This window comes from Macrobrachium rosenbergii, chromosome 3 (genome assembly GCF_040412425.1).
Source record: "Macrobrachium rosenbergii isolate ZJJX-2024 chromosome 3, ASM4041242v1, whole genome shotgun sequence".
NCBI lineage: Eukaryota > Metazoa > Arthropoda > Malacostraca > Decapoda > Palaemonidae > Macrobrachium > Macrobrachium rosenbergii.
This window is the reverse complement of record NC_089743.1, coordinates 17,395,782-17,420,918: the sequence shown is the minus strand read 5'-3', so window position 1 is coordinate 17,420,918 and position 25,137 is coordinate 17,395,782. Positions and strand designations below refer to the sequence as shown.

Sequence of the window (25,137 nt, the reverse complement as noted above, 5' to 3'; positions counted from 1 at the left end):
CCTTTGCTTACCTGAAGGAGACTGATGACCTTGTTCCAAAACTGGGCCCTTGATTTTCTCCCACATTGTATTGTTAGCTTACTGCATCAGCCAGCCACCAAGGTTCACCAGCTGTGTCTCCCCTTAATCAGTCTGCTGAACTTTAGATAGGTGATCTACACTTAATTCAGGAATAAGTTTCCTTGGTTCTCTAACATGAAGCCTCCTGAAATTTTGAATGATGCAGTGGCACCAACAAAGATGGAATTAAATCTCTCATTAAAGCATGTGGGGATTCCTAGCAGGTGGCTTATACATTACTGTTGAGTTGACTCTTTAGGTAATGAAGGTGGTCATCTTATCTGGAACTTTTAGCTAACTATTCTAGTTTTTGTAATATGGGACATTTATGTAGATGGTAACTGTTTACAGAATGCATTTCTGGCTTCAAATGTTTACTCTCAAGTCTAATTTATATTATGTACCATAAGTACAATATTTATAGGACGCGAAAGTCTCATGCACGTATGTACTTTATTGAGTATACAGACATTTGCATTTACTGTATTTTTTGGCATCAAAGACATTTTTTCCGAAAAATAAGTTGCAGAAATTGACCATGTGTTCTGGAGGCTAAAGGTTACATTTTTCATTGGCCCTTCCTATCCCAGAGGAAGGTAGTCTTTGCTAGACAGTAAACAGAACATCTGTCTATGACCTCTTCTGTGTATAAATTATTCTTGGTTAAAACAGTAAATTAACAAAAGTGTCACAGAAAATAGTAAATATACAGCCAGTCTCCGGTTTACAACGGGGGTTCCGTTATGATGCCGTGTCATAAGCTGAAAATCGTCATAAACCAAAGCAATCTTTGAAAATCGTAAGAAAATCTTACTTTTAATCCTTTGAGTACCCTATGGGTATCTTGAAAATGATGCAACAAGCATTTTTATTGAGTCTTTCATAAAAATCCCTCCAAAATTTTACCATTCTGCTGTTTTGGAGCCAGAGAGAGAGAGAGAGAGACAATGTTTGCTTCTCTGCTTATCTACCAGAGAAAGACTTGGAATTTCACAAAACTACAGAGCTCCCCCATTTTTACATAGGAATAGGTCCAGACCCTACCACGGAAATGCAAAATCCTCGGAAAAGCAAAAATCCCCACTAAAAATTCTTATGACTGCCTATCTTGAAAGTTCAAATACCAAATGTATACTTAAAGCATCATCCTACTTCAAATATAGCTTAAATTATTATCCTGTTACTACTGTATTAGTCTTTGAAATTATATTATCAATATCATTTCAAAGTCATCTTAAACATTTGTACTGTTTTCCAGCCAAAATGAGAGTGAGTGAGTTACAGTATATTATTATTATTATTATTATTATTATTATTATTATTATTATTGAATATTATTGCTGCTTCAGCTGCATTTATTTTATTTAACTTTTTCTATTTTCCTAATATTTGGAAAATCAGTAGTACTGCCACAACTCGCCTATATTTGTCATTTCATGGGGGGAAAAGTCAAAATCTGGATTTGCTTCTTTATATATTCTATACAGTTGGTTCTATACAATTGTTTAGTTTCGACACTCTTCTGTCATTCTCCAGCGGGAGCTAGTAGAGGATTTGCATAGGTCCTTCTGAATTTAACGGGCTTCAGGGGGTTATGGATGGCGAATTCTGATTGGTTGCAGTCAGCGAACTTCAAGCCAAATTTCTGCAAAAAGCTCGATCCTGACAGATCTTCGCAACCTGGGAATGTCATTCATTCCAGCGTTCTGGCCTGCCGTTGCGTGATGTCATGCCGGCTGACATCATCGGTAGTTTTGGCTGCTATTGGGCTGGATGAATCCCCGACTACGACAGAAAGAGTAGATAATGACATCATTCATCCGCAGCCCAATAGCAGCCAAACTACCGATGATGTCATGACATCACGCAACGGCAGGCCAATGGGAACGCTGGAATGAATGACATTCCCAGGTTGCGAAGATCTCGCAGAAATTTGGCTTGAAGTTCGCTGACTGCAACCAATCAGAATTCGCCATCCATAACCCCCCGCTGAAGCCCGTATATAAATTCAGAAGGACCTATGCAGGTACCGGTCTCTACTAGCTCCGCTGGAGAATGACAGAAGAGTCTGTCGAAGCTGTCTGCCAGCAACAATTGTATAGAACCAACAGTATAGAATATATAAAGAAGCAGAATCCAGATTTTGACTTTTCCCCCATGAAATGACAAATATAGAGAGCTGTTAGCACGCCTCACTGAAGAGAGAAGTCCGCAACAAGGAAAATAGAAAAAGTCTTCTACAAATAAATGCAGCTGAAGCAGCAATAATATTCAATAGAACCTGTTTAAAAGAGGGTCTACTGCCAAATTATATTATTATTATTATTATTATTATTATTATTATTATTATTATTATTATTATTATTATTATTATTATTATTATTATTATTATTATTATTATTTAATCTTACTAATATTTGAAAATTAGTACTGCACTTTTTATTAGGTAAAGCATTTATTTACCATACAAACGTGGTTAGTCCTCACCATCTCCACAAATTTATTACAAAATTCTTGTGCCATCATTTTTTTCTCTCTCTCTCTCTCTCTCTCTCTCTCTCTCTCTCTCATTTCAGAGAGAAAAAGAGAAAAAAATACTACAGAGAGAGAGAGAGAGAGAGAGAGAGAGAGAGAGAGAGAGAGAGAGAGAGAGAGAGAGATTGTTACAAGTTGTTGTTGGCTACATTCAGTCCCTCCGGCCAATAGCTGGCTACATTCAGTCCCTCCGGCCAATAGCGTGTCATCGTGGAGAGAGGGGTTTGCTACAAGTTCTGTTATGGCTACTTCTAATCCTTTGAGCCAATATCGTGTCGTCATGAAGCTTAGGTCAAAGCAATAAAAAAATTGTAACACAACTGATGATGGAATTTTGGTATGTTTTTATGGTTATATACAGTAATCCTTATTTCATTAAAGGATATATGCAGTACAAAGAGAGAGAGAGATATAGGTGGTTGGCCTTACTTAAATCTCAAAAAGAGTGAAATTATTCATGAATTATTCGAGAGAGAGAGAGAGAGAGAGAGAGGTTGAATGAAATGTTTACATCGGTAAGCAGTTTTGTGATTTCACGGAATTTTAATTTAAAATTTATTGGTACTTTTCTGTGGTTACCTGAATATTAATACTGTATTTGAAAGTTAGTAAATAATTTTTTTATCATAAAAAATGCATTTAGTCATGAAAAATAAATAAAAATCAGTAATTAATGAATATAGCTCTATGAGAAATCCTTGAATGTGAATTTTCTTCCATTGTATGCATTGGACTGAGTCCGAAATACAGGTATTACCATCGAGAATCGTAAGAAAACCTTACTTTTAATCCTTTGGATGTCTTGAAAGTGACGAATCCTGCATTTTTATCGAGTTTTTTCATAAAAAAACTCCAAATATTGACCATTCTACCGGTTTGGATGCATACAGTATTTCTACCGTATGGATTGGCTTCCTTTGAAATACTGTCAAAAATCGTCAGAAAACCTTGCTTTAATCCTTTGAGTGTCTTGAAAACAATGTACAGGCAGTCCCTGGTTAACGGCGATCTGGTTTTACGGGGCTTGTTTAGCGACGAAAATCGGCAATTTTTGACACCGAAAATCACTGAATTCCGCTTATCAGCGCCGATAATTGGGTACTGGTGCTGATACATACCTAACAGAGGTGCCGATAACTGAAAACCAGCGCTTTTCAGCGCCGATAATCCCTAAAAATTGCTGAAAAATCGCTGAAAATCACCGATTTTTGGTTAGCAGCAATTTTCGGTTATCATCACACCCTCAGAATGGAACCCCCGCTGATAACCGGGGACTGCCTGTATCCTGCATTGTTATTGAGGTTTTCAACAAAGGTATTTTGGAGCCATATTTCTTCAGTCAGATCGACGTTGTCAGCATTGTAAACCTGGAACATGCGTTGTAACCCAGGAAATAATATTTTTTATTAATATAGTTGAAGAGCATCATAAACTCAGAACGTTGTAAGCCGAGCCTGTCATAACCCGAGCCCATTGTAACCTGGAGATTGTCTGTACTTAGTCACAGGTTCATTTCTGTATTGAAGGATTATGGTGGATGGGTTATTGGATGATTAGCAGCTTAATGTTGTATATCAATATTAACAATTTTTTTGCCCATCTCAAATGATGTTGACTTTAGGGGAACATTATTAGTTGACAAAAGTAAAATTGATATGTTCAAAGGGTTTACCAGCAAATCTTACTGAAGCAAGACTGTTAATCAATGTGGAAGTTTTGTAATAGGTTGCTTTTTTTTGATAGTTTCATCTTATATTTATACACTTTATACTTAGTAACAATGCACAAAATATTTTCAGGTTCTGAAGATTAATTTTTTTCATACACGTATTAGTAATATCTGTATTGTGGGGATTTTAATCCTATTCTATTTTTATTTTGTGCAGTTTGGGTTGTCATGTTCATGCCATGTTTTAACCAAGTGTAGCTGCTTATTGTAGGGTTTATTTTTTCCTCTGATATTAAAAAAAATGGCTAATAAGCTGTTTTCTAATAGTGTACTGTCAAAATCTTAAAATACTGCATCAGCGCCAGCCCCATCCATTTACACACTGAGACACAGTTCACTGGAATGTTAACTTCAGAAAAGATAATTTAATATCAAAACCAGTGAACTTTAAAAAACATAGAACAAAGTATTCTTAGAATAAGTGAACTAAAAAATTGCAATAATCAGTATGCTGTAGCAGCCCAAGCCAATGTATGTAATACATTGAGAAGTTGAATTTGTGCACACACCAAGGCAAAGCTGGCAGCTCAAGAGTTGCTACTTTTGTTTTTCACTCAAATTTTTCTAGTAAAGTTGGTTGTCTCTTTGAGGTAAGAGTGCCTTCAGTGCCAGGAAATATAGTACTGTATAGAACATTATTTATGTGATAAAAATCTTAGCATCATTTTGTTCCAAAATAACATTTTACAGTGAAGAAAATTATTTTTCAGTATTCTTGCTAAGAAAATCATGAGACTGGAACCACTCATGCTCTAAGATGCAGCAGTACACAAACATATGATACCTGTAATGCAGCTATATGTTACTTATAGTTTGTGTAAACAATAGTACTTCATCTTATTAAATGTTCAGTAACACTGCATATTGATTCAATGTAATAACACATTATCTTATGAAATATACACATTGTATCTTATCAAATATCTTATTGAACATAATTATGCATAAAAGATCAGAAATAAACTTGCTTAATTTATCTTTCCATATATATAGTAGTTGCACCATGCACAATATGAAGTATATATGTTAACTGGGTTATCAACATCATATATGTAAAGAGAATTCTGGCATCAGCACAATAGAACATACTGTAATTTCTATTAGAAGTAATTGAAGTAAGGAGTGATTATTATTAGTGAATGTTTTATTTTGCAGCTTCAGATTCTGAATGTGGTAATTCAAGTGATAGTATGCCATACACCACAGGAACGAACACAGAAAGTAATTTAACATTTGCCGTTCAAAGACTTTACGTAGCTCATTGAACATATTTATGCTTTGTATAAAGTTATTTTAATTTGACATCAAAATGTTATAATACCTCTGAACATTACATGAAATGACAAACTACTGCATAATTTTATATATTGTATGCTGAAACTACACATCATTAAACATTTAGTGTTATGCTTTAAGGTTTACAGAAAAGCTTTATTAGCATGAAGTAATATAAAATATACGAGTAAATTAGCATTTTTAACTGGAAAGTAGTTACACAGGAAACTTGCATGTAAGAAACGTGAAACAGTTGTTACATGTACACTATTATTATTATTTTTTTTTTATCTTTCAGCTTCTGGCATGGAGCCTGGGAGCTCAAGTGACATTACCCCTAATAGTACCACAGACACCAACACTGGAAGTAATAGTACATTCTACACTTGAAGATTATATACTTTACATTAAAATATTTTTCAGATATTTACACTTACAGCACATATAGATTAAATTTGACATAGTGCTTCAAAATGCTTTCTTAGCATAATTATAGTACAGATTAATTATATGAACATGCATAATTGTATTAATTTAAACAAACTTCAATTTATCACATAAGATACATAACGCCAGTAACTGTACTCTGTTTTTGAAACTTGTTTCATTTGCGTACATATAACACACAATCATAATGTGTAAGCAATCATACTATATTATACAGTGCCATATAATGTAAATTCCATTATCTCTTATTCCACTTAGGTCCATTTCATAGGAAACTTTGCTGTGTAAAAGATGACACCAGTAGCTGCTTCTTTTCACAGCTTCATAGTATTTTTTTATTTATACATTAACAAAATTTGACAGATCAGTGTATTAAAATGCTCTATGGATACTGCCTGATGTACTGTAACTGTAAATACAGCATAGTTTAATATACAGAGATTGCATATCACATAAATGTTGTGTTGATGGACACATCCAAAATGAGGGAGAGAGCTAGTGGGCGAGCTAGCAATATTAGCGTATGTCCATAGTCATGTTAAGCTTCTATGACAGCAGTGCATAATTTTGGTAAATAAACACTGAGCATGTGTATATTTTCATTCACCCGTACCATCCAAGCCTTGCCACAGTGACACACCTGATGCATTTTAATTCCAGTTCATTGTTTAAAAATTAACTCAGAACTGTAATTTTCATTTCTCATCTTAGGATAATTCCCAGTGCTTTCTCGTGTAATCCACATGAATATGTACCTGAATATGTGTAGGTGCAATTATGGACCTGTACATCATACTGCATTAGAGGACTAGACCTATGATAAAGAGGATACTATATACTGTACTTGAAATTGTAGTGTCATTAAAAATTCTATACATTGTATTAGTAGTATACCTATGACTCATTGAAAGCATATCATTACATCATGTGAATAGGGTTGTGATGATAATAACACTTGGATTTATAAAATGCATGTAATTGTAGTGTACTATATACAGGCACAGACTTATAACAAGGAGGATACTTTGACTTGTATGTACAGGGTACGTTTTTCCTGTAGCCTGCATTCATGCAATTTTATTATATACCGATATTTTCATATTTGTCATTTTAAGTGCCCCTTGGACTGCACTGATTATTTGATTACCTCTATTGCTCTTAATTTATGTACTTTGGTACAGTCATGCTCAAATCTGAGGAGACATGATTCTTTTTGCATCGTACAAAATCTCAGACTCAACATAACGTTGCCAAGTAGTGTTAAACTTTTTTTTTATTTCTGAGTTTTAAATTTAGTGGCATTATTCATTTTTGCAGTAGTTGCCATTTTGCAACAAATTCAAGTTCTAAAATATGTCAAAGTTGATTATAATTAATCTTTTGCAATATAACTTCAGTTCTGATTTTCATTTGTTGCAGAGCGAACAAATTTCTTTTCTGAAAATATAGTACTGTACAGTTTCTTTTTAGTATTTTTATTTAATTTACTACCATTTTTGTGATATTCTTTTATTTGTTGTATGGTGTCAGTGATCCAGGTAGGCATAATGCCAGATAACTCAGTTGCTTCTTGTAATCTGTAATTGGTATCTACAGTAACTTTTTACTACTGTATCTGGAGCGTGACTTCTTTATGCTATATCACATTGTGTTTTTTTATGTATTTTGTACAGGCAGTCCCCGGTTAATGGCGGGCTCAGTTAACAGCGATTCGGTTTTATGGGGCTTGTCCAGCGACGAAAATTGGCAATTTTCGGCGCTGAAAATCACGATTCCCGCTTATTGGCACTGAAAATTGGGTATTGGCACCGATACATACCTAACAGAGGCGCCAATAACTGAAAATCGGCACTTTTCGGCGCCGATAACCCCTAAAAATCGCCGAAAAGGCTCCGAAATCGCTGATTTTCATTTAGCAGCGATTTTTGGTTATCATCACACCCTCAGAAACGGAACCCCGCCGATAACCGGGGACTGCCTGTACTGATAATTTTGGTAAATTATATATATGTTAATTTTTCAAGTCCTTTTTGAAGTTATTCAAATTTGATAATTCCTAGCTTATATACAGTAGTAAGTAGCCTTAAATAATGACCTTAAAGTCAACAACCTCACTGCCTACTTTTAAGGCATTATGGCCTCTTGTTTACTACTCATTGTTATCTTAACCTGGTTGTATCGGATAAAGGATCTTGCTTTCACTTGCAGGAGGTTAAGAATTTTTTGTATTGAAATTTTATAATCCATACATTTTCTGCACCTTACTGCCCTTCTGCAAATGGAGAATTGGATAGGTTTGTGGAAACATTAAGAAAAATATGAAGTTTTAAGCCTGCAAACATGCAGATTTTGTTTAACATCTGTAAATTTCATTTATATAGGACAACGCCTCATGCCACCTCATGTTTATCGCCATTTTTTTTCTAATGAGTAGGAGACGTATGAGTAAGTGGATATTACATTACCTGATTTTCATGACCAGTGATAAAGTAGTGCCAGAAATAATTCGAATAGTAACACACAGAAGAACTTTTCTGTCATCATCAGTCCTTGTATGTTCATACAACGACAAAAATTGTTGCCCAGCAAAGGTTATTTGCAATAAGAAGTTGATGTTAATGGTACAATTGTAAAATGTCATAATATATATCACTCTTTAGCAATCTTATCAGAAGAGAGTTTAGAAGGAAGATGCAAATAAAAGTTCAGCACATAATTTGCAAAATAAAGTTTGTGTGTCGCTTACATGTGTCATCTTCGTAACAGGCTTATTATAATGTTTTAATTAAATCGTCACGTTTCACAGTACAGTATGCTTCATTTCACTCATCATTTCTTGTTTCTTGTGTATGTCACTGAATGGCTTTGGCTCTAGTACATGGCCTTTGTTTCATAAGTGCTGTGCATCCATCTGTCTATCGTGTCTCCAAAAACACCAGTACTCTGGCATAGGGAACCTCGTAAAAACTGCCCATACTTTTGTTTTAGCTTAAAGAAGGATTTTGCTTTCAGCAGACCATGAATTTACAGATAGGGTCTGTCTGGTTTTTACTCTTCAGACAGTTTATCAATTTATCAAGACTAACATTTGGCAAGTGGAGTTGCTTGTCTGCTTTCTGCAGCAAACACCTTGGTACTCTTGGGTACTACTAGTACTTACGAGTTATTTCCCGTAGGGGTTTAGTGCTGTCAGTGCACCTCATGAGATGCACTGTAGGCATTACTTAAGGTTCTTTGCAGCATCCTTTTGGCCCCTAGCTGCAACCCCTTTCATTCCTTTTACTGTACCTCCATTTGCATTCTCTTTCTTCCATCTTGCTATCCACCCCTCCTAGCTATTGTTTCATAATGCAACTGCAAGGTTTTCCTCCTGTTACCCCTTTCAAACCTCTGTACTTTCACATTTCCCTTACAGTGCTGAATGACCTCGTAGGTTCCAGCACTTGGCCTTTGACCTAAATTCTATATTCTAGTCTGTTCTTACAAGTTTGGATAATTGTGTTTACGTTCACACACTTCTAGCCAGAGCTTAATATAATTTAAGGAACTGATTTGTATGTAATCATATAGTTCAGTATATTTTGTACTACGCCATTATTTGTGTGTTATATTTCACAATACAGTTGTAATTTGACATTGTGTTTCTAAAGTATGTCGTGATTTTTCAGCCTCCTCCACCAATGGGTCAGGCACTTTGCCTGGGACAAATTCCAGTAGTGCCAGTGGTGGAAGTAATAAAAACTTACATTTGAAATTTTTTTAGGCAATTTACTAAATATCAGACATTTCATTATACATTTACATACATTAGTTAACTAATTCTTGATAATAGGGGAAACATTAGACAGTGAAATGAATTTCAGCATTATGGTAATTTACCTGAACTATAAAATTATTTATCCATCATAACATAAGATCTTATTGAGTCTGCTTTATATACCATAAAATATAATTAGCACTCAACACAAATTATTATACAACATTTGTTCATACAATAAAATGGTAAAAGTTGCATCTTTAATGAAATATCCTGTGCTTTTTGCAGCATCCAACTCAACCAGTACTACCAACAGCACCACAGGTAATACCACAGGAAGTAAGACCACAGCAGAGTTTTTTCTTGTTTGTACTTTTATTTTATATTTGCTTTAAATTGCCAATATAGCAATGGGGAGCCATCCAAACTGGAAGAACTACTGAATGTATTCTATGATGGAGTTTGAAAGCAAGTTGCATCATAGTATGCCAGAATAGTAATTTCTTGGTAGTGAATAAATTTTATTTTTTTGCCAACCATATGAAAGTCAAGTTTTTCAACTGTTGTGTGTGGTTGAACTGCCTTATAATGATGGTAGGACCATTTTTATTTGATATTCTTTTGCTCCTGAATATCTTAGGAATAATCATGTTTTCCTTTTCCTTTCTTAAAAGATTGTTAGGAATAATCATGGTTTTGAGGTCCTTGACTTTCATTGGCTCACATACATTCATTCACTAGCTCAGATACCTTCATGGAAGTAGGCATTCAGCTTGGTCTGATTGTAGGTGTATGTTCTAATTCTGTTATGAATTTTGATGCCTGACAGTGCCAAATACTTTGTACCCATATCCAATCCAGGATCCTCAGATGATAAGTCATTGAAGGTGGTGCTATTGGAGGAGCTACTACCATTTTTACAAGCATAGAACATTGTTATGGAAATATAAGTGTTGTGTGGAAATTTGTTAAATATCTTATTTAAATATCTTATTTATATTTTTTAGATTAAAAAATTTGATCAACATAGCCTTGCACTGTGGTTCAGAATGGGTGGTGGCATACACATTTATCAGAAAGAAAACGCTGCTACCATAAGGCATGAGATAGTCCCGTAAAGTTCAGTATTACTTGTCCCTACCCTCCTTATTCAGTATAAAGCTGTACTCATGATGCATCTATGATCAGTCAGAGGAGAGGGAAGGACAAATACTGTAGCATAAAGCACTGGCTATTGTTTGAGAAATATGTTTTGAAAAACTGGTAGATGGGAAGACAAAAGATTGTCTGACTTACCCAAATGTTTATTGAAGTTAGGAAGTGATTGAAGTAAGAGCATCTCTACTGTTGGGATAGTTAGGAAATTTAATTGAAGTAATACTGACATCTGATTGGGTGATATCAAATAAGAAGGTTATCTACATAAACTTGTCATGTTGTTAACTCACTCTGGGTTACAGTCATTTTCAGAGATAGATTGGAATGTATATCAGGCTGCTCAGATGCTGCTAATTTATTAAATGACTGATTGTGTTTCATGTTCAGGAGGGTAGGGAAGAAGTTAAGGCCTAAATACCCATCTGTGAAGCTGAGCAAAAGGTAAAAATATGAAATTGCAACATTTAGGAAAGAGGTAACCTGAATATGCTGTCAGAAGCAAGCACAGAGAGGAGAGAAATTATTTATGGCAGATGTATGTACATTGGGAGAAAAGGTGTACTGGCAATCTCATGCTGTTTGGTAGTACAGTGTGGCAGAAAATTACTTAGAGAAAGCTGTTCAAACCTCTGGGATTTTAGACAACACTGGGAATGTTCTATTTAGGGAGAGAAACTTGTGATGGTATCTTTTCCATGACAGTGTTCTTGGGGAATTTCTATGATTCAGTCTCTATTGAAGAATAACTTAAGCCCTCTTTCAGAAGACAGATTGGATAGCCACCAAACATAAAGGTGGGGGCTCTGTTGATTTTGATAGGATAAGTTGTAGAGGCCTCAACAGTCCTCTGTCCTCTGAGAGGTTATGTCTAGAGGTGAACTGTATTGGAGCCACTTTGGTTCTGTGATTGTCTTTGAAAGTTGTCAGATGGCATTTTTCTTGTCTTTGAAAGTTGTCATATGGCATTATTCTTTGAAAGTTTACAGATGGCATTATCCTATTCAGCATATATATCAATGAATAGAAAAAGAAGCTGCACACTTTCAGAGCTTGAGAAGGGTGCTACAATGTATCCACCTTCCATTACCCTGTATTAGAGGAGGCCTATGGACATGGTTTGAATGAAGATGAAGTTAGAAGTGCTCAGCTGATTCAAGAAGCATGGTCTCTTGGATATTTTGCATGCAGGGTTAGAGGTTTCCAACAACCTTTTGAAGCCTTAACAATTCTTCTTTCGTGTAAGTGTTGTTCCCAGCTGGTAAAAATTTCCCTAGCTTACAAATATTTTTGCCAAACTCCATTTCAGCAGGAGAGACATTCATTTCTTTTTTCATATCAGAGCATAGGCCAAGGAAGGCCCAGGGTAGTTACACCTTCCAGTGGTGCTGTTACACTAGGCAATGATTCTGCCTAGAAGGATTGGTGGGGGCTCTCCGTCATGCCATTGGTGGCAGGGTTGTACACTGTGTGTGGTGATGTTGGATCCCATCAATTTGGCTAAGATAGTCCATGCTTAGGAAGTGAAAGCTGGCCCTAGTCAGAAGTTAAGTAATCAGTGATGTTGAAACAGCAGACCCAGCCATTGAGAAAGAATGTATCTGAGCCCATTGTAGCGGGAGAAAGTCCCACTATGTCAGCATTGAGATGTCTGAACCATTGTCTTGGGGAGTGGCAATTTGCTGATGCCTGGACTCCATATGACAGGTCCCTTTGCTCTTTTGGAACTTTATTCACTGTTTTGCCCAGGTTTTTATGTCTTGGTTATTTGCCATGCAAATTGTTGTGTCACTAGTTTTGCTATTGTTGGCTGATGAACTAGTCCATGAGTGAGGGTGGCCCATTCTGGTATTGCTAAGGATGGTTCATCCCATGTTACTGAAGGACATGCCTTCCCATTTCTGACGTATGGTGTCGCGATAGTCTCTTGTTTTGGGATCTTGTTGTTGAATGTTGGCAAATTCAGTGATGTTAATTGTTAACAGGCAGATTATGTGTCCTGTTTTTTTTTTTTTTTTTTTTGTTAAGGCTTGGGGTAGTTGGTGATGTGTGAAATGGTGAAGGGTGCACTTTCTAGTAGGTGACAAAAATGTGTGGTACTCTGGTGTACAGTGAGAAGTTCTCTGTCAGAGGTGCTGTATTATTTTCTCTGTTATTGTTAATTTTTACTGTAGAACCAAAGGGGTTTGATGATGCTGTTGATGATTGTTCAATGATGGTGCCCATAATGACATTGCCTTAGTCTGTAATGTTTGTGAATCTGGCCCGAGGGTTGGGAAATTTCAGCATCAGTGTGTCCATGGTTGCTTTGAAGGCATCATGTTGGGCAGGGCCCAAATTGAGCATCCTGGCATTTCCACTGAGGGTGTTGTAGAGGGGTACCACAGTTTGGATGATGCTGGGTAGGAAAACTAGTAATTTTACCATTTCCATGAATTATTTTACCTTGGAGGGTACAAGATGGGCAACGTTTCTAGATATGTGATAACCCAGGAACTTGGCAGAGGAGACTACAGTGATGCATTTGTTGGGATGGGAGACCAGGCTGTTGCCTTGTAGAAGGGATAGTATGACTCAGGTGTTTTAGGTGTTCTTCCTGGTTTTCTGGAGAGTATAAATATCTCATTGGGATAGCAGATGTAGAAGGGGGATATCTCCCAGGATGTTATTCACCAGCCTATAGAATGAGGCCCCTAAATTCTAGAGATTGAATGTGACTAGTTGAAGGTAGTATATGTTGTGAAAGGTGTGATGATTGCTGTTTCAGGATATCCTCACTGTGGACTGGAACTTGGAAGTAACATTTTATGAGGTTGAACTTGAAGATTCTCACCCCGTGTAGGGTGGAAGTAATATCCTCCATGTTGGGAAGGGGATAGTGATTGGGCTCTGTCTGAAGGTAGTCTCCCCAGGGGTGCCATGAGCAGTTTGGTTTCTTGGCCATGTAGAGGGATGAGGCCTTGGGGGTTTGGAGGCCTTTTTACAAAGGCCTATACAGTACATTCCATCACTTTGAAGGCCTTCTTTGCAGCGGGGTAGTTTCTCTGGTGGCAGGTGGTGGAACTTGGAGTGCACTGGACAACCCATTGTCTTGATGTAGCGGTGAAAGCTGTATTTATAGGTACCCCAGGTGTCTGACGTGGTTCTGCTCTGAAGATGTCAGGAAATTCTTATAGTAGGTGGTGCAGGTATGTTGGTCCTACTGAGGAGGGTTTCAGGTGATTATCATCAGTCATCGTTCAGTGCAGGTAGTATTGACCCAAAGGTTCCTGTGTCAACAGGGAAATTCTTGTTTGAGGCTCTGTTGGGAACTTAGAATCTGATAGAGTGGATGTTCATTGATATTGTGGTGGCCACTATTACGGGAGGTTCAGCTTGCTCCTTTTTTCTCGGGCTACAACCAGAGCCACAGTTCTTGGCCACTTACCAGAAATTGTGATGGTGAGGCACAGTAAAGGGAGTTTGGGTGCCCTTTTCTGTTGTGATTTGTACTTACAGTATGTTAGTGTGCTCATTGTCATTGTCCTTGTTGTCTCTGGCCTCACAGATGGTGTGGTTGGTATGTTGTGAAACCTTCAGTACCTTCAGTAACTTTTGCCTTTTTGAGTAGGTCTGCCGTGGGTGTACCCTTTCCATTGGGAAGAGTGACGCAGATGTACAGTACATTAGTAGGCAACAAAGCCAAATCTCCTAGGTGATGTTCACTTCTTTGGGGGCTCAGGCTCATCTCAGGACACCCTATCTAATGTGTCCTCCAGTGGAGCGATGAGAGTGAGGGCTTTTCTGGTGTGGACAGAAGACAGGAACAGGATGAGCACTTCATAAGCAATCTTTTCTCCTTGTGTGTCCAGCTAATGAACTGTAGAGTTTCTGGAATCACCTCAACGAACTTACGAACTTTTAATTTAAGACATTTCGTAGGTGGAATAGTATCTCCCATGTCAGAAACCTGACAGATTTGATGGCAGTCATTAAGATGGGAGAGTTACACATTTGTATTAGATTTCATCTGGCAACAACTCAGATGCTGTGACCTTTACAAGATTTTTTCTGTGCAGTAGATTCAGCCATGTTTAGTCCGTTACTTGCCAGGTTTTGGTGCTAGAACCAAATTTTTTAATTTACCTTGCTGTTGAAACTCTATGATGTTCTCTTGAGAGAGTGAGAGAACTAGCCCCACATAATGGCACTGATCTCTGCTTAGCAGTGGCACAGATCTCCACTTAGCGGCACTGATATTTGGTTAACGGCGCCATTAAGTGAGTTATTAGTGCTGTTATTGCCAATTTTCCGGTAGCAGTGATTTTCGGTTAGTGGCATTCAGCCAGAAACAGAACCCCCACCATTAACCAGGAACTGCCTGTAGTGGATTTTTTTTGGTAGTCATAGAAATATTTAGTCCATTAATCACCACCAATCCAATGCTTAAGTGTGAGTACTGAGTAGAGACCAACTGACAGCTTTTGAAAGAGTGAACCAGAGCTAAGCTACATTAGTCCATTGTGGTTGGTTAGGTAGGACATGGTTGAGAACCATGCTGGTCTGCCATGTCACACCAATGTCAGGTTTTGATCTGCTTTTGGTACAATATGTGATGAGAATTTTAGTTGCAGTAGTAGGCCTGGTGGTGACATGGATGGTGTGCAAGTACATGACTGTGAGGGTGCTCCATGATTGGCTGGTGAACTTGCTGGCTAAACCTGGCAGTGAAACTCAGGTCTTACAGTGGCAGCTTAAGGCCTTCTCTGAGTTCAGCATCACCTTCCTATACACTTCAATACAGGTGCCAACTACTATATAAGTAGGTAGTGACAGTACTGTAATGGATACAAGATGGGTCAAGGAATGCATATAATTGCCCTCCATTATCGTGCCTATTTTCATATCTAATAAAAATACAGAAGTATAGTACTATATTATGCTTTGCTATATAGTGATGTAAGTAGATTACTGTGCACCTTGATAATTAGTTTGCTATTTTGTTCCCAGCTCAGCAAAGTGCTCTTATTTTTCAAAATGTTATATTGTGTGATGAGAAAAATGGGTTGATGAATTTGTGAATCTAGCAAAGATTCCAAATTGCTCAAAAGAAACTGGAGCCTACGAATTGTTTTCCAAGTAATAGAAAATTTTGCATTTTTACCATTTTCCCTTTCAGCTAAATGCTGTTTTGAAAACCTCATACTATTCAGACAAATATTCTAATACCAGTAATTTCACAGAAGTGTTTGAAGCATAACATTTTTAGTGAGGTAGATAAATAGGGAATGTTTAGTTTTCTTCCTGTATTTGGATTTTGCAGCTGTAGGTTCCTGTATGGGGAATAGGAAAAAATTACTTGGAAGTTGGTGTTGTATAAGGAAAAAATGTTTGTTGAAAAAGTATGATAAAATGAAAAAGATAATGAAAGCTGAATCTGAAGTGAAATGTTTTGCTCTCCAGTTATATGCATAAAATGAATATAACTTTAAAGTAAATTCCTGCAAATCTTTGAAAGCAATCCTGAATTTTAATGTTTTATGTATGCTCTTTGCAGCCAGCAGTGGAACAGCTGTCAGCAGTACTTCTGCTCCAATCGCTACACCGACAAAAACAGCTACAGGTACTTATCCATATATATATTTTTTATTATGCTTGTTTTAGAAAAAACCAGTTGAATTGCATTAATCTCTTACACATTATTATTATTATTATTATTATTATTATTATTATTATTATTATTATTATTATTATTATTATTATTATTAAATAGTTTAACCAGACCAGTGAGTTAAAATATAGTGTTCATAGGATTTATATTGGTACAATAACTAAGAGGCTGTTTTTGTTCTAATTTGATTTAAAAATAACTCATAATCTGATCTTAGTCTCTTAATCTGGTTTTAAGAATAATTATTTGGGTAACCTAATCCTAGGACTTCAGCGATTACAGTATACAGTCATACCCCGAACTTAAATGAGGTTAGGTTCCAGAACCCCTCGCGCAAGGTGAATTTGAGCATAAATTTGGCACTGTCTCTAAAAATGCTAATAAATGCTTATTTCTAAAGTTTAAACACTAAATATGACCCTAATCATGCTCCCAAATTATTAAGCTAACTTTTAAATGAAATTAAAGTTATTGTAACTTCATTTAAAAGTTAGCTTAATACATTATCCTTAAAAAAAGAAATAAATGGTTGACATAAAAATAGAGTTGAAAGAGAATTTCTGTCTCCCCTTCCGACCATATTTGCCACACTAGTGCATTAACACTTCGTAGATGGCACAGGTAAAATTTAAACTAACTACTGTACAGGTAAAGATGTACAGAGAAATAATAAGTAGTAAAAATGTTTGAGCACTAACTATGAACAAGAGAGAGAGAGGTAAGGGCTGTCCTTACTTAAGAGAGTGAAATTATTTATGTTATTACGGAGACAGAGAGAATAACGAGAGAGAGATACTGTCCTTACTTGAAATATCATGTTAAATTATTTATGAATTATTATGGAGACAGAGAGAATAACATGAGAGAGTGAGAAGTTATTCTTACATTAGATATCAAAAGATGGAAATTCAATATTAAACTAACTTTTAAATGAAATTAAAGTTATTGTAATTTCATTTAAAAGTTATCTTAATACTTTACCCCTAAAGAAAGAAATAAATGGTTGACATAAAAATACAGGAGAGTGTGAAGATTATTATACTATTTCTCTCTCTGCCCATTCCGTTAATCTATTTTAGAAATCTTTTCAACATCGTTTTTAAAAACTTCTTTATTCTGTCTTTTTCTCTTTGTTCTGAAATGTTCTGTGTCTCTATGTTTTAGAACAGCGCATTTACAGTGTGTAGATGGTATAGGTAAAATTAGATCAATTTAAAATTATCAACTGTACAGTTAAGGACATACAGAGAAACAGTAATACGTAAGTTTCGCTAACTACGAAGGAGAAAGAGAGAGAGAGAGAGATAACAGTTGTCCTTACTTAAGAGAGTGAAATTTTTTATGAATTACTACGGACACAGAGAGAGAGAGAGAGAGAGAGAGAGAGAGAGAGAGAGAGAGGAGAGAGAGAGAGAGAGAGAGAGAGAGAGAGAGAGAGAGAGAGAGAAACCTTTGACCCGCTTAATCAGCAACACTCCCCCTTCTTGTCATGTTAAATCGACATGTCTGAGTTTGACAGAAGATGAGGGGAAAGATATTTGTTTGTTTAAAATACTTATCACATACAAATTTTGTAATTACAGTTTTATTATTATTATTATTATTATTATTATTATTATTATTATTATTGTTATTATTATTTATACTTGAAAATTAGTACTTATTATTAGACAAAAAATTTATCATACAAAACAAATAAACATATACATGTACCATAAAAATTCTCTCATCTCAGTAAAAGAGAGAGAGAGAGAAATTATTTTCATTATTTAATGTTATTTATTTTACACATAAAAGCTTGAAAAGTTATAAATTATATAAAAAATTAAACATAACCCTTTGCAGGGTTTCTCAGTATTTGCAAATGTTCGCGTCTGTGAAAAACTCGTGTATGACAATTGGTTAGGTTCCAGTGAAAAGTGTCTGTGAATACTCGCAACTCGAATCGTGTAATTTCGGGATATTATTGTACATTAATATGTTTAACTTTTTTTGTTTTTGCTTACATTTCATTTTCAAGTCTCATATCGTTTTTTGTTAAAAGTTTATTCTTTTTTAGTGGTGAATAGCCTTTCACATATGAGTAGTTGTGTCATTTTCTTAGATCTTACACATCTGTACCTGATATGCTTTACAACAGAGTGAAACTAACCTCAACTTCATGCTAAACTTGGTCTGGTTAACTGTTTGATAATGATAATACTGTACCATGTATTTAAGGCGACCTTTAGATAAGACGAGGCCAAAAATTATGGCAAATTTTCATGAATTTATCTCATATCTGCAGTATAAGACAACTGCTAAAACACAAAACCATCTGTGTATAGGCTAGTTTTTGGCTATGTAAAGATGTTATTACAAATGTTGTTTGTTCATATGCGGAATAAACCCAGATCTTAACGTGAGGATAAAATCTTCTAGCGCCAGCTGGGAAACGGTAAAAAACATATAAATTTGTAGAACAAGGTATTGGTGGCAACTGGGTTCAGCCAATCAGGTGAGAGAGAAGGCATCAGCTGACCTCGCTCCACTTGGGGTCGCCGTGACGCATTGGTTTCTGCCTTACCGCCTTGCTAGAAGGACATGCTGTTGCCTTTCCTTCCAAAAACCAGTGTTTTCCTGCCTGTTTACCTTCTTTGGTTTGCCCCATTTGTCATGAATTAGTGCTATTCTGTGTGTTCGCGCATTAATGCTTGTTTGTGTTTGATTTGCTTCATGTTTGATCATGCAAACCCATAACTCATCTCAGTCTTCCAGTTCTAAGCCTCAGAAAAAAATGTCCTGGGGTTGGTGGTTACTCATGCTTTCGTTTACTGGTTTCTTTTGAGACTGATCCACATTCTACTTGCAGCAGATGCAGATCTTATGTTTATAATATTTACTAATCCCTGTTCTGAATGTCGTTCTTGGCCTCCTGAGCAATGGAGGATTTTTGCCAAGAGGCAGCATAGGAGGAAGTTGGAGGTGCCATGTTGGAAGGGGTTTTCTCTTCTTTTGATGGCTGCCTCTCAGACTCCTTGTTCCTCTTCCTTGCCCAATCTTCCTCCTGTTACTGCTTCTTCCTTGGAAGATTTTACTCATTCCCATTCTTCCGTAGCTTTCATCTTTGGAAGTTTTGCAAGAGGGATCAGGAGATATCATATCAATTGCTGCCCCTGCTCTCTCATGTTGGGGGGGAGTTTCCCCCCCCATACCAGGAGTACCAACCTTGGATGGCCTTTTATCCCGTCTCCTGTTGTCTTGAGTTCCCGTGTCGTCTGTGATGACAGTTGCCAGCCCTGCTGATCCCCCCTTTTGCAGTGCCCAGAACTTCGGTTTTTGTGTTACCACACCGGTCGTCTGTGTACCCTGCCCAGCATTTTTATTCAGCATCTGAACAACTGCTCACATCCCAGCTCATCCGCCATAACAGTTCCCAGTTCAGCAGCTCTTCTCACTTCTCATAGGCTTATGATCCCTGTGTCTTTTCATCTGTCAGCAGTGCTCTCATCTCAGAGTTTCGAGCCTTCTCCCGCAGTGGCGACTTCTGTTCCGTCTTCTGATGCTCTCTTTCGAGCAGTACAGTAGTCAAGAGAGTTGACATTGTTATCCGAGAGAAGTACAAATGTGTTATGAAGAAGAAGCAGCGCAGGTCTCTGTCTCCTTCTCTGTCATCATCTTCTTCTTCGTCTTTGTTGTCATTGTTGTCTTCTCCTGTCCGGTCCTCCCCCATTAGACGTTGAAGGATTAGGGACTTCTTTGCTGCTCCTCGCCTAAGAAGACCTGGAATTGTCTCTTCTTCTCCATCACCTTCTGACCATGTTAGTGGGTCTCCTGTTCCTGATCGCAGCCATATCCGTGTTGTGGGTGTCACATCCAGCTGCTTCTAGTCCCTCCAAGCAGGTTTCTGCCACAGGGAAATCTACAGCAGTGTTGTCTTCCCCCGATGTCCTGGTTCATATTCGTAGGAAGGATAATAAAGCCCCCATTAAGAAATCTCACGTGGAGAAGTCTTCTGAAGTTCAGCTGTTACCTTCGGGTTCCCGCAGTTCTACAATGCACGTGAGTGGTTCTACACGTGTACGTGTATTCAACGATGGCTGTTGTCTCCTCGTTGATCTCGTTCGGATTCCCGAAAGAGAGATAATGTGTCTCTCTCTAGCTCGCACATCTGTGCTGATAACTCGGTCGTTCCAGAAGTCCTTTCTGTTCATGCTCTCCAAGGAGGGCATCTGGTCGTTGCTCCAGCTTCCAAAGCTGTGTTCATTCGCACATCCTTGAAGACCAGCACATTTGTGCTCATAGTCCAAAGCCTTTGGTTGTTCAGCCTTGCTCATCATCTCAACTTCTCTGTCGTTCACAATCTCCTAGGAGAAATCAGGATCATAGTTTGAGTTCAATCGGCCACAGAAGTTACATCATTGACGCATGGCCGCATATCGACACACATCCGTCTCATGAAGTTGAAATTCAGTCTCTCACTCTTGCGATTGAGAAGACCCTCAGGATAGATTACCATCGTCATTGTCCTGCGTCCAAGCTCCCAAGAGGGTTTTAGGACCTGAGAGGGATTACGCCCCAGTTATAAATAAGGATATCCCTCATTCGTCTGACCCAATAGATAGAGTTGATCCCTGCTTCTTGGAGATAGAGGATGTTGAAAACCAAGTACAGTATTACAACATATGCTGAGATTATTGAACTCATTTGTGAGTCAATAATCTTTCTCATGAAACGGCAACATCATCTTCAGATTTCCCTACAGCTACAGTATAGGGGCTTTACTCGGTCCTAAGAAGGGCGTTAAGATTTCGGTGGAATTACCGTGCGCTAATCGTGCTGATTCTGTCTTAGGCCATGTGTATTCTCTCGTCTCCGGCCGTGATAATTCTTTTTGGTCTAGTAGGTTTTATTCAGCCCCTAATGTGGCTCTTCACGAAAGACAAATCAACCCAGATCTGGTCCGTTTAGGCCCTGGTTTGGCCCTAGATCAGATTAGATCTGAGGACCCTTCCCTCACTTAGTCGACTGCCTCTTTTGCTTTTCAGACTGTTTCTTGGTTAGACTTACGGTCTACAGCAGTGGCAAAAATATCTTCCTCTGCATTAGGTGACTCAGAAGATAGTGCCCCTTATAAATTAGACTTTTACAGTAAGGCAGTAAAGCCATCTTTTACCTGGCCCATTTACATGCTAATATTTGGGCTAATCTGTTACCAAAAAGAGGAGATGCAGCCCTCTCCAAGGTTTCAGAATATATCAGCACAGATTCCTTGTTGTCCTTGAGGAATGGATATTTTGAACTCCTTTTCTCTCTTCCCTACAGAGCAACTAGACATAGCAGTCAATAGACGTCATGCAGACAATAACGACTGGCTAGTGCATCAAGGAGTATCAAAGTCAGTTGGTCCTTCTTGACCTATTTCTTTGAGACCTAGGCCTCAATCTTCTCCTAAAAGACCACTAACGCAGCGTCAACTAGCTAGAGCTAGTCAGCCGGCCCAGTCATCTACTGTACTAAGAAAACTCCTCAGCAACAGCCCTTTCACCCCCTCTTCTAGACCAGGAGGAGAAGCCAGGGGAGGTAGGCAATAGAGTAGGCACCCCTCCCCACTCTTTGCCACCAGTGGGGGATGCCTGGCGAGCCTCTGGGCTATGTGGCAGAATTTCGGAGCAGAATCTTGGGTGATAGATGTTCTATGGGTGGGATTTCTACTACCCTTCGATTTCACACCCGTCTCTCTGAGCATCCCTTCCATCACTTGTCATACACCAAGGACTCTCCAAAGTTTCTAGCCCTGCAGGAGGAAGTGAGGAAAATGATGGAGAAAGGGAGAAAGGAGCAGTGGAAGTAGTCGAGCCTCCTTCTCCAGGATTCTCCAGTCGGGTTTTCCTAGTCCCCAAGACGACAGGCGATTGGAGACCAGTGATAGACATTTCGACCCTGAACTTGTTCATCAGAAGCAGCAGTTTTATGCTCACAATAGATCTGAAGGGTGCTTACTTCCAGATTCTGATCATCACTCTTCCTGAAAGTTTCTCTGCTTCAGCCTGGGAGAGATAGTATTTCAATTCAAGGTCCTTTGCTTCAGTCTAACAACAGCCCCTCAAGTGTTCACAAGTGTTCACCCTAGTGTCATCCTGGGCTCATTCTCAGGGAATTTGGCTCTTAAGATGTTTCGATTACTGGTTGGTCCTGGCAGATTCTCAGGAAAAGCTAATCCAAGACAGAGATCGTCTTCTTCAGTTTTGTCACGACCTAGGCATCGTGATAAATTTGGAGAAGTCAAATCTTCTCCCCAGTCAAAAGATTCTTTACTTGGGAATGGTAATAGGTAATACTGTAGACACGGTGTTGTCGAGAGTATTTCCATCAGACCAACAAATCGAGAAGTTCAGAAAAGTGGCACGGTCCTTTCTATCAGAGCAGAAGCAGCTGGTGCGTACTTGGCAAGTAGTTCTAGGTCCCCTAACCTCACTAGAGAAACTCATTCCCCACGGTCGTCTCCACATTTGCACTCTCCAATGGAGACTGAAAGGGCTCTGGTCCCCTGCAAGGGACTCGCCTTTGTCCCAGGTACAGTACCTCTGTCTACAGAGGTGAGAAAGGACCTACTGTGGTGGTTAGCCGAGAAACACTTGACTATAGGAGTGCCTCTTCATTCTCCTCCTCCAGAAATTCTTCTGTTCTCGGATGCCTCGTATGAGGGTTGGGGAGCTCATTTGGAGGACCTTCTGATTTCGGGAGTCTGGAGTCTTCAGGACAAGCAGCTGTATATAAATGTTCTGGAGCTGAAAGCAGCCTTCCAGGCACTTCAGGAGTTTCAAGAAAGTGTCGGGGCACTCTGAAGTTCTGATGTCAGACAACACTACGGTGGTAGCTTACATAAACAAATGGGGAACCAGTTGGCAGCAGACCAGTCAGTAGACCTCTCAGCCAGGTATATCCCAGGCAAAAGGAATGTAGTGGCTGACAAACTGAGTTGTCAGCGTCAGGTCCTTAGGACAGTGGTCCTTACATCAGGAGATAGTGGACAGGTGCTTCCTCCTTTGGGGAAGGCCAATGATAGATCTGTTCACAACAAGGTTCAGCAGGAAGCTAGAGATCTTCTGTTCGGTTGTCTGGGACCCCTTCTCCGTGGCGGAGGACACCCTACAACATCCTTAGGACAACCTGAAGGTTTACGCCTTCCCTCCCTTGTGTCTAATCCATCAGGTCTTGAACAGGGTAATGATTTCCCAGAATCTCAGGATGACCCTTATAGCTCACTGGTGGTCTTATGCAGAATGGTTCCCCAATCTACTATCCCTGCTGTCAGCAGTTCCCAGAGAGATCCCTCCATGGCACGACCTCCTCTGCCAGCCTCACGTCGAGAGATATCACCAGTCGGCAGGGTCCCTATCTCTTCACGGCTGGAGACTATCTAGTATCTCTTGCGAAAGAGAGGCTTTTCTCACAGAGCAGCAGCAGAGGTGTCTGGTGATCTCAGAAGATCTTTCTCAGCCATGTACGAGGAAAAATGGGATGGGCCATCTACTGTGATTTGTGTCGTCGAAGGGGTCTCTCTCCAGTTGGAACTTCTGTTGAGCAAATAGCAGATTTCCTAGTGTTTCTCCAGAGGGAGAAAAGTCTCTGTGTCTGCCATCAAAGGCTACAGGGCTGCTTTGGGTTTGGTTCTGCACCTAAAAGATGTGCACCTGTCTTCTTGGGAAATCTCGGTGCTTCTCAAAAGCTTTGAGCAGTCTTGTTCTCTTAGAGAACTTAAACCTCTTGGGACCTGACTCTGGTACTAAGTAGTCCCACTGGAGCCCTGTATGAACCGTTAAGACGGTCATCTGATGGAGACTTGACCCTTAAAATGGTCGTCTTACTGGGTTTAGCTTCATCAAAGAGAGTGGGAGAACTCCTTAGTCTCTCTTCTAATGTTAAACACATGATGGGTTAGGGGTCCGCAGCCTTGGAATTTGTCCTGGAATTCATAGATAAGACTCAAAATCCTTCGGTTCCCGATGACACATTTGAATCCGTTTCCATCCTTTCTTTGGGAGATTTTGTTGATAACGACCCAGACGAATTTCTCTTATGTCCTGTCAGGGCACTGCATGGTTACGTAAAAAAGATTCGTCACCTCAGGCAGGGCTGCCAAAGACTTTTTGTAAGCACAGACTGGATCAAGAAAGAAGTGTCCAAGAATACCATCTCCTTCTGGTTCTGTGAGGTTATTAGCCATGCTTATGCAGTAGCTCTTCTACAACCTCGGATTCTAACACTGCGTGCAAGAGCACATGATATTAGGGGTTTAGGCCCTTCATTAGCTTTTAAGAATAACTTGTCTGTTCATAGGACTTTGAAGACTGGCACTTGACTTTGTCAAACCACCTTCACATCCCTCTGTCTTCAGGACATTGCCCACAGGTCCTTGGACACTTTTTCCTTGGGTCTGGTGGTGGCTGCTCAACAAATTGTGTAGTTCATCCAGTGCCCCTAGCAGGACAGTTTGTATCTTACCCAAGATGATGGTTTGAAAGTGAGAGTGAATGAGATGACTGA

At 38.6% G+C, this 25,137-nt stretch overlaps 1 protein-coding gene across 16 annotated transcripts in view; it reads left to right on the top strand.

Annotated features, from left to right (window-relative positions):
• The window catches only part of LOC136852944 (mucin-21-like), a 159,509-nt gene that overhangs the window by 74,377 nt on the left and 59,995 nt on the right, over window positions 1–25,137 (top strand). For 4 of the 16 annotated variants that reach the window (XM_067128047.1, XM_067127986.1, XM_067128038.1 and 1 more), the window contains 3 exons: window positions 9,715–9,777; window positions 10,092–10,142; window positions 16,495–16,560. In XM_067128047.1, coding sequence (XP_066984148.1) covers window positions 9,715–9,777; window positions 10,092–10,142; window positions 16,495–16,560 — 180 coding nt within the window. The remainder of the gene's footprint in view (window positions 1–9,714; window positions 9,778–10,091; window positions 10,143–16,494; window positions 16,561–25,137) is intronic. The other 12 variants (XM_067128081.1, XM_067128019.1, XM_067128008.1 and 9 more) reach the window with 4 other exon arrangements.